Source organism: Larimichthys crocea, unplaced genomic scaffold, assembly GCF_000972845.2.
Source record: "Larimichthys crocea isolate SSNF unplaced genomic scaffold, L_crocea_2.0 scaffold33, whole genome shotgun sequence".
Taxonomy (NCBI): domain Eukaryota; kingdom Metazoa; phylum Chordata; class Actinopteri; family Sciaenidae; genus Larimichthys; species Larimichthys crocea.
In genome coordinates this window covers 265,231-279,003 of record NW_020854355.1, presented here as the reverse complement: position 1 = coordinate 279,003, position 13,773 = coordinate 265,231, and the positions used below count along the sequence as shown (strand labels likewise).

Here is a 13,773-nt window from a genome sequence, read left to right as displayed (position 1 = left end):
AGAATGGTCCTTCTTCTCCTCCTCCTCTTCCTCCACTCCTCCTTCTTTACTCCTCCTCCTGCTCCTCCTCTACGCCTCTATTTTAGTTTTCTCTCTTTGTGCTTTCACTTTCATGTTGATGTCATTATTTATAGATTTACGATAACATTTGTATATCATTATACTGGCCTATTGTTTTCTATTGTGTTCTTGTTCTTATGGTCCCTCCCTGCATGAGCAAAGGCTCAGATAACATATACTGTACGTGTTAGATAAGAACCTGCAGCACTCTGACCTGCAGCTGTACATTTACAACAAGTCACGTGGTTTAGAGGAAGACAGTGAGCTGCAGTATAAAGAGCAGAGAAGAAGACAGTGAGCTCAGTCAGAGGAACAAACAGTTCACAGCCAGCCAGCCAGCCAGCCAGCCAGCCAGCCAGCTGATCCTCTCCAAACTTTCAGCTGCAGGTAAGAAGCTCTTCTTTTCTCTGTCTGCTTCTCGTGCTGCTCATCTTTCTCTAAATATCTGCATGGATTCTGTAAACGTCTGCTGTTAAAGTATAAGCTTCTTTATATGTAATAATAATTCATAAATGGAGCCTTGAGACAACGTTCATTGACTTCCTCTGTGTTTAACAAACGTCTCACTCCATTCATGTCTTCAACTCTCTGACAATAAGAACAATCTTCCTAAAAACTGTGTGACATGAACCAGCTTCACGGATCTGAACCATCGTCCTGTGTCGTCGTCATTCTTGGATTCTTTTGACTTCCTTTGTTCAACTGGAGAAAATCAGATGAACACTAAAAGATGACTCTTTACAGATCAATGTTCGTTCTGTACGCTTCGTTGACTGTTTGAATCTCTTCTTGTGTTTAGTGTTTGTATCTCTGTTTGCTTTGTTGGGATTTTCTCGTCGTGTCCTTTCCCCCTGGTGAGCTTGACTTTTTGTATCTTTGGACCTGACAGGCCAAGAGTCACTGCAGAGTGTCGAAGGGGGCAAAGAAAGAGCACAATGTGAACTTTGACCTCTTCATCTGAGGTCAGCATGTTTCTTTATATGCCCGTAGACTTTACTCTCATTATTTCCGTGAGGCTCAGCTGTTTGTCAGGAACGTACACAGATGCAGGAATTCCGGTATGAGGAGTCTCTCCAGGACAAGCATGGGCAAGTCCTTCTGACAGGAAGTAAAGCAGTCAGACGGACTTGGAGCTACTTTGTGTTTATTTTTAAGGCGTAACCTTGACGACTTCTTCTTCTTTGGTCTGTTGTTTGAATTTGATTAGACTCTCTATCTCTGAGCATAGAGATTTTTTAAATTTGATGTCATATGTTCATATCTTAAATCAACAATTGGTTAAAATGCTACACAGACACACGGCCACATTTGAATCTAAATGCTCCTTGACTCATTCTCATTCATCCACACGACCTTCTTGCATGGCCATGTTAGCCTGTCCAATACAAGCTGGTTGCCTTCTTCACAAAACACTTCCAGTCATGCAGTGGGACTCTTTAAAGTCCTCGTCACCATATGTAATGTCCCAGCACCTGAGGACAGCCTGGGAGACTGACAGTGGTGTGTTTATTGCAGAGGTTGTAAGGTCATACACAGACTACTAAACTACATTCATTCTACCCTTCCTCATCACCACTCTAATAAATGCAAACAATCTGATGGGACACTGGCTCACATGTTCTGGTTCTGGACCAGTAACCAGTTGTTACTCTGATGTTTACCAGCATGATCTTCCTCCTGACCCAGAAACAGCCATTCTAGGCTGCTCTCAACAGTCAGAGTCTATAAGTGTACTTCTACACTTTGTAACTGTATGAACGGATGACCAAAGGAAGTACATGGTTTTGTTTGTTTAGTGTTTCTGTGTTTTTTTCTTTTTTGTCTCTTACATGTGATGGGAGGGGTTAGATGGGGCAGGTAACGTTCATTTGATAATGACCTGTTCCATCTGTAATATACTGGGCCAGCTCTCAACAATCAGTCGAGGAAGATGAGCTCAATATGCAAGTTTATTTGGAGGCCACAGCAAGCAAGACCACACAACAGGTTGCAGCGAGGTTTGGCAGACAAGAGGCCAACCATGAACTAACAGCGTTTGTTTTAGTCACAAGCTGGCAGACAAGACCACTGTATGATAGAAACAACCTCTCCATTCTTTCAACTCTCACTTGTATTTCATGGTCTTTGTCAGCAGGTGGTTTGTTCTGTTGTCATGGACATGGATTATTTGTCCTCTAATCTGTCCTCTGTCTTCTTTCAGACTTGATCTCACTGTCTCCATCATGGCCACCGCTGACCTGCTGCTGGAGCTGATGTCCTCCTGGATCGATCAGAGGGAGGGCTGTGCAAGGCAGCTGAAGAAACTGGCCGATGAGCTGGAGTCACTCAGGGAGAAATGTAACGCCGGTGAATGTGTTGGCAACTCAGTGTCCGTGGTTGGAGCTGCATGTCTGCTCGGTGCCGGCGCAGCCACTTTGTTCACCGGCGGAGCAGCTGCTCCATTTTTAGGTCTGTTAGGAGGAGTGTATACAGGTGTAGGTGTCACCGTATCTGTGGTTTCTAAACTCACTGAACACTTTGTATCCAGTGACACCATGAAAGAGGCTGAGAAGATAGAAGCGAAGAGCAACGACATTGCACAAAGAATCCAGAAGCAGTTTGATCAGCTGAAGGCAGAGATCAAGAAGGTTAGTCCCTCTGCAGATCCAGATGAAGTGGACCGAGGCGTCATGACTGAACTTCTGGGAGCCATGGCCAGACGAAGTGGACTGAAGATGGAGATCGACGTCAGCATACTTCATGACATGTTGCAGCGTTCAGCTTATCAAGGCATGAACATGCAGCTCAACCAAAGCTCCATGATCATAATGATAAATGTATTTGTCGGTATTTTAGCATTTTTCGCATTTCGAAGCAGCGGGAAAGGTTCTAAACTTTTGATTGCTGAAGGAACCAAACAAATGATCAAACAGATGTCAACAACTGGAGTTAAAACTGCCTTTAAAGGAGGCGCCATGGTAAGATTCAGTAACATACACGTATAGTTTTTCTGATCTTGATACATGTTCATGAGTTTATCTTGAGTCTATCAGTCTGATAATATTTCAAATAAATCATGCATTGATCATATTCATCATCAGGTGGTGGGCGGAGCTGTTGGACTGGCGTTTGCACTTCCTGAGGCGGTTGACAGCTGGAAAGAGGCGATCAAGAAGAATCATGTGACTGAAGCGAGCCAATCACTGAGAGATACAGCCGACACCATTCTAAAGATGACCAGGAAACTGAGAGAACAGTTTGACAGCATGAGGTATGAAGATCCTCTGCTGATCTGAGAACAGCAGCTGGAGTTCATGTCAGTTTACTGACTGGTGTTCATGGTCATTGAAGCATAGAAACTTTAACGTCCATCTGGGTAGTCACTTTGTTTCTACGGATCACATTTAAAGGAACAGCATGCAACCTTATGTGTAATATCTAATGGTTGAAAATTGGTACTGCAGTCTAAACTCCAAGCCCTGGAGAGTCGTCTGCTCCTCCACACACTTCAGCCTGACTTCAGTCTGAGTCTGACTTCAGCCTGAGTCTGACTTCAGTCTGAGTTTGACTTCAGTCTGAGTTTGACTTCAGCCTGACTTCAGCCTGAGTCTGACTTCAGTCTGAGTCTGACTTCAGCCTGAGTCTGACTTCAGCCTGAGTCTGACTTCAGCCTGAGTCTGACTTCAGCCTGAGTCTGACTTCAGCCTGAGTCTGACTTCAGCCTGAGTCTGACTTCAGCCTGAGTCTGACTTCAGCCTGAGTCTGACTTCAGTCTGAGTCTGACTTCAGCCTGAGTCTGACTTCAGCCTGAGTCTGACTTCAGCCTGAGTCTGACTTCAGCCTGAGTCTGACTTCAGCCTGAGTCTGACTTCAGCCTGAGTCTGACTTCAGCCTGAGTCTGACTTCAGCCTGAGTCTGACTTCAGCCTGAGTCTGACTTCAGCCTGAGTCTGACTTCAGTCTGAGTCTGACTTCAGCCTGAGTCTGACTTCAGCCTGACTTCAGTCTGACTTCAGCCTGAGTCTGACTTCAGCCTGAGTCTGACTTCAGCCTGAGTCTGACTTCAGCCTGAGTCTGACTTCAGCCTGAGTCTGACTTCAGTCTGAGTCTGACTTCAGCCTGAGTCTGACTTCAGTCTGAGTCTGACTTCAGCCTGAGTCTGACTTCAGTCTGAGTCTGACTTCAGCCTGAGTCTGACTTCAGTCTGAGTCTGACTTCAGCCTGAGTCTGACTTCAGTCTGAGTCTGACTTCAGCCTGAGTCTGACTTCAGTCTGAGTCTGACTTCAGCCTGAGTCTGACTTCAGTCTGAGTCTGACTTCAGCCTGAGTCTGACTTCAGTCTGAGTCTGACTTCAGCCTGAGTCTGACTTCAGTCTGAGTCTGACTTCAGCCTGAGTCTGACTTCAGTCTGAGTCTGACTTCAGCCTGAGTCTGACTTCAGTCTGAGTCTGACTTCAGCCTGAGTCTGACTTCAGTCTGAGTCTGACTTCAGCCTGAGTCTGACTTCAGTCTGAGTCTGACTTCAGCCTGAGTCTGACTTCAGTCTGAGTCTGACTTCAGCCTGAGTCTGACTTCAGTCTGAGTCTGACTTCAGCCTGAGTCTGACTTCAGTCTGAGTCTGACTTCAGCCTGAGTCTGACTTCAGTCTGAGTCTGACTTCAGCCTGAGTCTGACTTCAGTCTGAGTCTGACTTCAGCCTGAGTCTGACTTCAGTCTGAGTCTGACTTCAGTCTGAGTCTGACTTCAGTCTGAGTCTGACTTCAGTCTGAGTCTGACTTCAGTCTGAGTCTGACTTCAGTCTGAGTCTGACTTCAGTCTGAGTCTGACTTCAGTCTGAGTCTGACTTCAGTCTGAGTCTGACTTCAGTCTGAGTCTGACTTCAGTCTGAGTCTGACTTCAGTCTGAGTCTGACTTCAGTCTGAGTCTGACTTCAGTCTGAGTCTGACTTCAGTCTGAGTCTGACTTCAGTCTGAGTCTGACTTCAGCCTGAGTCTGACTTCAGTCTGAGTCTGACTTCAGTCTGAGTCTGACTTCAGTCTGAGTCTGACTTCAGTCTGAGTCTGACTTCAGTCTGAGTCTGACTTCAGCCTGAGTCTGACTTCAGTCTGACTTCAGTCTGAGTCTGACTTCAGTCTGAGTCTGACTTCAGCCTGACTTCAGTCTGAGTCTGACTTCAGTCTGAGTCTGACTTCAGCCTGACTTCAGTCTGAGTCTGACTTCAGCCTGACTTCAGTCTGAGTCTGACTTCAGCCTGACTTCAGTCTGAGTCTGACTTCAGCCTGACTTCAGTCTGAGTCTGACTTCAGCCTGACTTCAGTCTGAGTCTGACTTCAGCCTGACTTCAGTCTGAGTCTGACTTCAGCCTGACTTCAGTCTGAGTCTGACTTCAGCCTGACTTCAGTCTGAGTCTGACTTCAGCCTGACTTCAGTCTGAGTCTGACTTCAGCCTGACTTCAGTCTGAGTCTGACTTCAGCCTGACTTCAGTCTGAGTCTGACTTCAGCCTGACTTCAGTCTGAGTCTGACTTCAGCCTGACTTCAGTCTGAGTCTGACTTCAGCCTGACTTCAGTCTGAGTCTGACTTCAGCCTGACTTCAGTCTGAGTCTGACTTCAGCCTGACTTCAGTCTGAGTCTGACTTCAGCCTGACTTCAGTCTGAGTCTGACTTCAGCCTGACTTCAGTCTGAGTCTGACTTCAGCCTGACTTCAGTCTGAGTCTGACTTCAGCCTGACTTCAGTCTGAGTCTGACTTCAGCCTGAGTCTGACATTTAGTCTGAGTCTGACTTCAGCCTGACTTCAGTCTGAGTCTGACTTCAGCCTGACTTCAGCCTGAGTCTGACTTCAGCCTGACTTCAGTCTGAGTCTGACTTCAGCCTGACTTCAGTCTGATGTAAAGGTCTGTGCACTCCTCACTGCAGTGGACAGCGTACACCAGATTACTGTTCTGGGCGTGAGGTGTGCGGTCTTTAGGATGTACCAGTTTCTGTCTGAGGGTGTTGCTGGGTCTGAAGAACACTGGGAGGAGATGACGATGTTGTTCTGTCTGTCCTTCTTTTCACCGACAGTCTTGTCCTTCCCAAATCTTGTGATCACTTTTTCAAAGGTCCAGTTAGGATATCTTCTGTTAACAAGAAACTGCAGGGGAGTTTGTAAAGTTTCTTTTACAGCCCTGAAAACTTAAACTTGTTGACAAAATATGACTAAGATGTGTCTTTTTCTAATTCCTCCTCCAGAGAAATGCTTCAGAAGTTAGCCAGAGTGAAGTGCTGCATTGAAAACAGGGACAGGACCTATGAGGATCAAAATAAACTGATGGAGTTTGCAATGGAACAGTGTCAAGATCCAGATGTCAAGAACTGGTTGAGAGAAAATGTATTCTCTGTGGAGTTCTTCTATCTTGTTGACATGTTTAATTACGTGAAAAAGGAGCTTGATAAGAAAAAGAAGAAGATGGACTGTGGGGAAATCGACATCATCTTTGTGGCACATGGAGGGATTGATGGGTTCATGATGTCAGCCCGAACTCTGCTTCCTCTGCCCACCATCAAAGATGTGCTCCTGTATTCCCCCTGGAACTGTCTCATTAATGGTGGTGTAGCATATGGGATTGCTACAGGAAGCATACGGCCTTGGCACAGGATGTTCGTCTGTGCACAAAGAGGCTGTTCAGTTCCTAGCAATGGCCATCAGCCCCTCCGCTCGACCTCTGGCTGGAACTCGATGAGGGCGGCTGCAGGATTGATCCCAAAGATCTCTGTCAGTCCAATCACATCATCAGAGGACGGTGCATGGAAAAGCTTTGAGTTTCTACAAGCCCAACATGGTCAACCTGAGAGAAACCGTATCGTCATCCCGTTCATCGTCCCAGGAGCGATCTCACTGAAAATCCCGTTCTTTGTCGTCACATTGGCGCTGGCTCTGGTGCTGTTTTTCTCCAGGTATCGAGCCACTGTCCATCTCGCTGCCTGTCTGGGAAGAGATAAAAACACGTTTTTTGGGCCTGAGATTTTGGAGCAGTACACCTACACTATCGACAACACGTTAATGAAGACCTCACAGGAAAGAAACACAGACACCGACCTGTACAGAGCCATGAAAAATCTGTTTGGGTAGAGATCATCTGAACACGATCACATAGTTTAGACATATTTAGCTTGTTTCTTTAAATATTAAGTTTTTTGGTGGCTTAGTTTTGATTCATTCAGTTTTATTTTTCTATACCTGTGTATTCTTTTAATACTGTCATGTATGGAGGGAGGATGACGTGACAGAACATGAACGTCTCATATGTCACACTTTGTTTTATGGACAGAGAAGGTGTGATCATGGAAGAACGTGTGTTTCCTTTGAGTTGTTTATAAAACATTTGTTTCTGTTTTTCTTTGACTTATTCATTTATCATCCGACCACTTCTTTAGCTCATCAATATTACAATCATCAGTCAGGAATAATGTCGGCGTCTGACAGAGTTAAATAAAACAGAACAAAAAAATAGTTCAGTCACACACACAAATATTCCACAATAGAACAGTTCAGTCCAGTTCATGCGCCTCCACAAAACAACAACTCAGAAATAACCAGCGTCTCTCATCGCGGTGCAGCAACAAAAATGCACACCGGGTACTCACGGTACCGAAGCTTTTAAAGTTAGTTATTCAGTCGGTCAGAGTCGGACTTTGCTCCACCAGAACCGGCATCTCTGAGACAGCTGATCCGACAGGGAATCAACACATCCACCAGACTAACACACAAGACGGCTCTATCGCTTCATGTGGCTGTCACTCTCCTCTCCTCCTCTCTCCTCTCCCCTCCTCCTCTCCTGCTCTCTCCTCTCGTCCTCTCTCCTCTCTCTCCTCTGTCCTCCTCTCCTTCTCTCTCCTCTCCTGCTCTCTCCTCTCCCCTCCTCCTCACCTCCTCCTCTCCTGCTCTCTCCTCTCCTTCTCTCTCCTCTGTCCTCCTCTCTCCTCTCTCTCCTCTGTCCTCCTCTCCTTCTCTCTCCTCTCCTCCTCTCCTGCTCTCTCCTCTCCTCTCCTCCTCTCTCCTCTCTCTCCTCTGTCCTCCTCTCCTTCTCTCTCCTCTCCTCCTCTCTCCTCTCTCTCCTCTCCTCCTCTCCTCCTCTCTCATGAAGTTACAGGTGTGTGTCCTGCATCTTCCATGTTAATCCCTCTGACGAGTCTCCTGTGTGAATCTGAGTTTGTAACAAAAATAAAATCACAAATGAGCAGAAATATTCAAAACACTTTTTTTCTGTCATATTGTCAACATGAGGTCAGCAGCAGGTGGCGCCAAATTCTCCAATCAGAAAGCCAGAAGAAGATAATGACATCATCCACCAATCAGAGGGCAGCAGCCTGACATTTCATCAAACACAAAGTCCAGACGAGCGTGAAGCATCTTTATTTTGTCAGTTATCACAAATATACAGTACAGTATAAAGTACAGTTTATAAAAAAATTAAATAAATAAATATAATAATAATAAATATGACGAGCGGTGTGTCCATCAATAAATAAAAAACCTGAGTGAAATAGAAGACAAACTCTCACAGAGAGACAGAATCAGTGAAACACTCTGAACAGTCAGTGCTGCCGTCCACTCGCTGCAGAGCGCCTCCTGCAGGCGGCAGATGAACTCTTGATGCACTCCACCAGCAGGTCCAACTGATCCAGGTGCAGTTTGGTCTGTTTCCTGATCAGCTCCCACGACGCAGGACTGCCACCCTGTACACAGTACACACAGTACTACAGTCAGTACTACAGTCACTACTACACACAGAACTACAGTCACTACTACACACAGTACTATAGTCAGTACTACACACAGAACTACAGTCAGTACTACAGTCACTACTACACACAGTACTACAGTCAGTACTACACACAGAACTACAGTCACTACTACACACAGTACTACAGTCTCTACTACACACAGTGCTACAGTCACTACTACACACAGTGCTACAGTCACTACTACACACAGTGCTACAGTCTCTACTACACACAGTGCTACAGTCACTACTACACACAGTGCTACAGTCACTACTACACACAGTACTACAGTCTCTACTACACACAGTGCTACAGTCACTACTACACACAGTGCTACAGTCACTACTACACACAGTGCTACAGTCTCTACTACACACAGTGCTACAGTCACTACTACACACAGTGCTACAGTCACTACTACACACAGTGCTACAGTCACTACTACACACAGAACTACAGTCTCTACTACACACAGTGCTACAGTCTCTACTACACACAGTGCTACAGTCACTACTACACACATAACTACAGTCAGTACTACACACAGTACTACAGTCTCTACTACACACAGAACTACAGTCAGTACTACAGCAGTACTCACAGTGCAGTGCAGAGTACTCCTGGCCAGTCTCCTGTAGTACTTTCTCAGACTGCTGTTGGACGTCTTGTTCGCCAACACCTGAAGACAAAGACAGAAGATATACTGAAAAACAATGAAGACACGGAGGGATCTGTCTGTCTGTCTGTCTGTCTGTCTGTTTTTGTGTCTGTTTGTCTGTCTGTCTGTCTGTCCGTCTGTCTGTCTGTCTGTCTGTTTCTGTGTCTGTTTGTCTGTCTGTCTGTCTGTCTGTCTGTTTCTGTGTCTGTCTGTCTGTCTGTCTGCCTGTCTGTCTACTCACACAGGTGTTGAGTTCTTCTGTCTGTCTGTGGATGCTTATCAGGAAGTGTTCGGTCTTGACGGTGTCCCAGGAAGCAGAGGTGAGGTTGTCATGGTGATAGAGACCAGAAATCAGCTTCAGACTGTCTCTGATGAAAACCAACTGGGACTGCACCTGGAGAGAGAGACAGGTTGTTAGTGAAGTAAAGGAGAATAGAGTAAAGAAAAGTCAAGTAAAGTAAAATAGAGTAGAATAAAGTGGAGTAAAGTCAAGTAGAATGAGGCAGAGTAGAGTAAAGTAGAATAAAGTAAAGTAGAGTAAAGTAAAGTAGAATAAAGTAAAGTAAAGTAGAGCGAGGTAGAGTAGAGTAAAGTGGAATAAAGTAGAGTAGAATAAAGTAAAGCAGAGTGAGGTAGAGTAGAGTAGAGTAAAGTAGAATAAAGTAGAGTAAAGTAGAGTATAGTAAAGTCAAGTAGAGTGAGGTAGAGTAGAGTAGAGTAGAGTAGAATAAAGTAGAATAAAGTAGAGTATAGTAAAGTAAAGTAAAGTAGAGTGAAGTAGAGTAGAATAAAGTAGAGTAGAGTAGAATAAAGTCAAGTAGAGTGAGGTAGAGTAGAGTAGAGCAGAATAAAGTAGAGTAGAGTAAAGTACACTAAAGTAAAAAGTAAAGTTACCTCAGCCTTATATATGTCTCTGTAGATTTTTCTTGGAAAGGGAACTCGACACTCCTGTCCAGTCCACTGACCGCCCTGAAACATGAAGATACAAGAACAGACTTTATTTCAGCACATCACACTTCACAATATATGCAAACATATAATAGTTAGACATATAGTCTGTTTAATATATGTTCATATGTGTAAACATATAGTCTGTTTAACATACGTTCATATGTGTAAACATATAGTCTGTTTAACATACGTTCATATGTGTAAACATATAGTCTGTTTATATAATTTAGTCTGTTTACAGATATAGATAATATATATATATATAGCTATATATAATAAAATAATATATATAATAGTAGATATTATATAATATAATATAGCGATATATTATATATATGAATATTAGATAAATATACATATATATATGCTGTGACCTCCTAAAACCCTTTCAAGGACCTCTCAAGGACCTCACAAACAGAGAGCCTGGAGTCTCTTCAAGGAGCCCTGGAATGTCTTCCAGGACCTGGAGTCAGCGGCGCTGTTGTTGTACTCACCATCTGCTGGAGGAGAGTCAATGAGTCGTTGCTCAGGTGACCGTAGTGTCTGAGCCAATCACAGCAGAGTGCAGGAGTCAGGAGGGTCCCACAGAGGACGAAGAGCACGCCGGTCCAGTTAACCATGATGAAGATGCCGAAGATGACGAAGATGATGAAGATGGTGGTGTGTACTGAGTGAGCTTTGCTTTGTGTCTCCAACATGCTGCTGGATGTCAGACTTTTATTCCAGACAGGAAACAGAAAACAGATCAGAGATCAGAAAGAGTGAAATTCCCAAAGTGTTTTCTACTCTCACTTTCCACACTGCCTGACTGTGTGTCACCAAGCAGCCAAAACATTATGACCACCAGTCTTTTACCATTCAAAGCCCTGACCTATGCAGGCCTGGACTCCTCTGACCCATCCGGACTCGACCCGTCCGGACTCCTCAGACCTCTGACTGGTGTGGTTCTGTCTCTGAGACGTTGGCAGCAGATCCTTTAAGTCCTGGGAGTTTGGAGGTGTTTCTCCATGGATCGGACTTGTTCGTCTGGCTCGTCCCACAGATGTTCGGTTAAATTAAGTTCTGGGTAATCTGGACCGAGTCGACACCTTGAACCGGTCGCTGTGTTCCTCAAATGTTCCTGAACATGTTAGCTGTTAGCTTTGTGTGACGTGTCAAAGTGACGTCCATGTGAAAGCAGGACCCGAGCTTTCCCAGCAGAACATGGTCCAAACATCATAGCCTCCACCCGCTCACCTTCTTCCTATCATGCATCCTGTGATCCCCACGCCCCGGGAAAGAAGACCTGACCCATCAGACCAGAACACCTTCTTCCTTCGCTGTGTGGTCCGGTTCTGATGCTGATTGTTGGGTCTTTGAGCAGTGGACGGTCAGCGTGGACACCCTGACCGGTCTGTGATGGACTTTATGTTTTGACAGCTTTCTACCAGAACCTGCATGAACTTCTTCAGCAGCTCGTCTGTTGGACTGGACCACACGGGCCAGCCTTCCCTCCATCAGAGATCTCCACGTTACGTCCATCAGATGTCTCCACGTTACGTCCATCAGATGTCTCCACGTTACGTCCATAAGAGATCTCCACGTTACGTCCATCAGATGTCTCCACGTTACGTCATCAGAGATCTCCACGTTACATCCATCAGATGTCTCCACATTACGTCCATCAGATGTCTCTACGTTACGTCCATCAGATATCTCTACGTTACGTCCATCAGGTGTCTCCACGTTACGTCATCAGATGTCTCTACGTTACGTCCATCAGATGTCTCCACGTTACGTCATCAGATGTCTCCACGTTACGTCCATCAGATGTCTCCACGTTACGTCCATCAGATGTCTCCACGTTACGTCCATCAGATGTCTGTCAGGACGTCGAAATGAACAAAACAAAAAGCCTTTAATCAATATTCATATATCATATAATCAATGAGTCGTTTAGTGGAGCTTTGTGTGTGTGTGTATGTTTTGTGTGTGTGTGCTTTGTGTGTGTGTGTGTGTATGTTTTGTGTGTGTGTGTGTGTGTGTGTGTGTGTTTTGTGTGTGTGTGCTTTGTGTGTGTGTGTATGTATGTTTTGTGTGTGTGTGTGTGTGTGTGTGTTTTGTGTGTGTGTGTTTATGCTTTGTGTGTGTGTGTGCGTGTGTGTGTGTGTGTGTGTGTGTGTGTGTGTGTGTGTGTGTGTGTTTATGTTTTGTGTGTGTGTGTGTGTGTGTGTGTTTATGCTTTGTGTGTGTGTGTGTGTGTGTGTGTTCATGTGGGGAAGTCCGTTCACTTTCATTTTCCGCCTCAGACTATACACTTCACAGGAAGTCACACACAGCTTTACAAAATAAAAGCACACTTCTTCTCTTTAGCAACAAATCCGTTTTTTACTGACCGGATGTAAAACAGACAGTCTGCGTGTGACATCAGCGTGACATCAGCGTGACAACAACATACTGAAGACACGTGACAGAAAGATCACTGCCGATGAAAGTCTTAACTTGTAACTGCTGTGCTTTTAATTCGAAGGCACGATCTTTCCTGTTTCCTGTCTGTCTGACTCTCAGATGACGTCAGCCTCGTTTTCTCTTTCTGGTCCAAAACAAAACTGTCACTGATGACGTAAGGCTGTGATGTCATCGCTGATTACATCATCCATGAGGTTTAAAAACAAAACAAATGAATGAACTCAGACATCAGGAAGAAATACTACGACTTCTACTAATAATAATCATAACACCAGTCTGTATTAAATGTTTTTAGGATGACATATAATACAACAATACAATATACAGTATAATATAATATAATATAATATATTAATATAATTAATCTATAATCTACAATATAATATCATACAATACCTATAATCATAAGTAATTTAATGATAATATATTAATATAATATAATATAAACAAACATATAATTAATATAATATAATATATATAATTAATATATATAATATAAATATAATCATATATATATATAATATAATAATAAAATTACTATATATAATCTAATTATCTCTATACTCCGGATGTGGCCCGACGGAGATGTCGTCACACTCCTCTGCATGCTCATTGGTTATGGTGCCGACCCTGCCCCTCAGCGGAAGCGCGGGAACTCGTGTTTGTTTGGAGACAGAAGCGACGTCGAGTGGAAGCACGAGCGGATAACGTCCAGGTAACCGAAGGTAACCGACAGATGACAGGTCCGACAGGTAACCGAACAGATGACGACAGGTACCGACAGGTAACCGACAGTACCGCAGATGATCGACAGGTACCGACAGAGACGACGGTAACGACAGGTAACGACAGGTACCGACAGGTACGTGCTTCTCTAGTTTGACTTTAAGTAACGACACTGGTTATGTTC

General features: G+C 44.4%; 3 protein-coding genes across 6 annotated transcripts in view; 2 read left to right on the top strand and 1 right to left on the bottom strand.

Annotated features, from left to right (window-relative positions):
- The first annotated feature begins 271 nt into the window (after nucleotides 1-271).
- Nucleotides 272-7,417, top strand: LOC104935822 (hypothetical protein). Of its 3 annotated transcripts, XM_027276315.1 has the most exons (5): nucleotides 359-447; nucleotides 950-1,022; nucleotides 2,261-3,017; nucleotides 3,141-3,310; nucleotides 6,272-7,417. In XM_027276315.1, the coding sequence occupies exons 3-5, from the start codon at nucleotides 2,283-2,285 to the stop codon at nucleotides 7,149-7,151; spliced, it is 1,785 nt and encodes a 594-aa protein (XP_027132116.1). In that variant the 5' UTR covers nucleotides 359-447; nucleotides 950-1,022; nucleotides 2,261-2,282; the 3' UTR covers nucleotides 7,152-7,417. The 3 variants fall into 3 exon arrangements, with proteins under 3 accessions (XP_027132115.1, XP_027132116.1, XP_027132117.1); XM_027276314.1 differs by lacking the exon at nucleotides 950-1,022 and having other exon boundaries at nucleotides 272-447; XM_027276316.1 differs by lacking the exons at nucleotides 359-447; nucleotides 950-1,022 and having other exon boundaries at nucleotides 2,369-2,508; nucleotides 2,588-3,017.
- Nucleotides 7,418-8,433: 1,016 nt separating this feature from the next.
- On the bottom strand, nucleotides 8,434-12,432 carry LOC109138476 (interferon a3). Of its 2 annotated transcripts, XM_027276289.1 has the most exons (6): nucleotides 11,271-12,432; nucleotides 10,910-11,129; nucleotides 10,359-10,433; nucleotides 9,706-9,858; nucleotides 9,408-9,485; nucleotides 8,434-8,758 (listed from the first exon to the last, which is right to left on the bottom strand). In XM_027276289.1, exons 2-6 carry the CDS (start codon nucleotides 11,111-11,113, stop codon nucleotides 8,618-8,620), a joined length of 651 nt encoding a protein of 216 aa, XP_027132090.1. In that variant the 5' UTR covers nucleotides 11,114-11,129; nucleotides 11,271-12,432; the 3' UTR covers nucleotides 8,434-8,617. The 2 variants fall into 2 exon arrangements, with proteins under 2 accessions (XP_027132090.1, XP_027132089.1); XM_027276288.1 differs by having other exon boundaries at nucleotides 10,910-12,432.
- A 1,169-nt stretch (nucleotides 12,433-13,601) lies between these two features.
- The window catches only part of rdm1 (RAD52 motif containing 1), a 4,633-nt gene continuing 4,461 nt past the window's right edge, over nucleotides 13,602-13,773 (top strand). Inside the window, exon 1 of the mRNA XM_027276287.1 lies at nucleotides 13,602-13,658. The gene's annotated coding sequence lies outside the window, so the exon portion shown is untranslated. The remainder of the gene's footprint in view (nucleotides 13,659-13,773) is intronic.

What these genes read in the sequence shown, in the direction of transcription:
- LOC109138476 (XM_027276288.1), bottom strand. Translation starts at nt 11,113, where the DNA reads ATGTTGGAGACACAAAGCAAAGCTCACTCAGTACACACCACCATCTTC. An exon ending in CAGAAGAACTCAACACCTGT is followed by an intron (nt 9,486 to 9,705) that starts GTGAGTAGACAG and finishes CTTTGTCTTCAG; the next exon opens with GTGTTGGCGAACAAGACGTC. An exon ending in GGAGTACTCTGCACTGCACT is followed by an intron (nt 8,759 to 9,407) that starts GTGAGTACTGCT and finishes TACTGTGTACAG; the next exon opens with GGTGGCAGTCCTGCGTCGTG.
- LOC104935822 (XM_027276314.1), top strand. Translation starts at nt 2,283, where the DNA reads ATGGCCACCGCTGACCTGCTGCTGGAGCTGATGTCCTCCTGGATCGAT. An exon ending in CCTTTAAAGGAGGCGCCATG is followed by an intron (nt 3,018 to 3,140) that starts GTAAGATTCAGT and finishes ATTCATCATCAG; the next exon opens with GTGGTGGGCGGAGCTGTTGG. An exon ending in GAACAGTTTGACAGCATGAG is followed by an intron (nt 3,311 to 6,271) that starts GTATGAAGATCC and finishes TTCCTCCTCCAG; the next exon opens with AGAAATGCTTCAGAAGTTAG.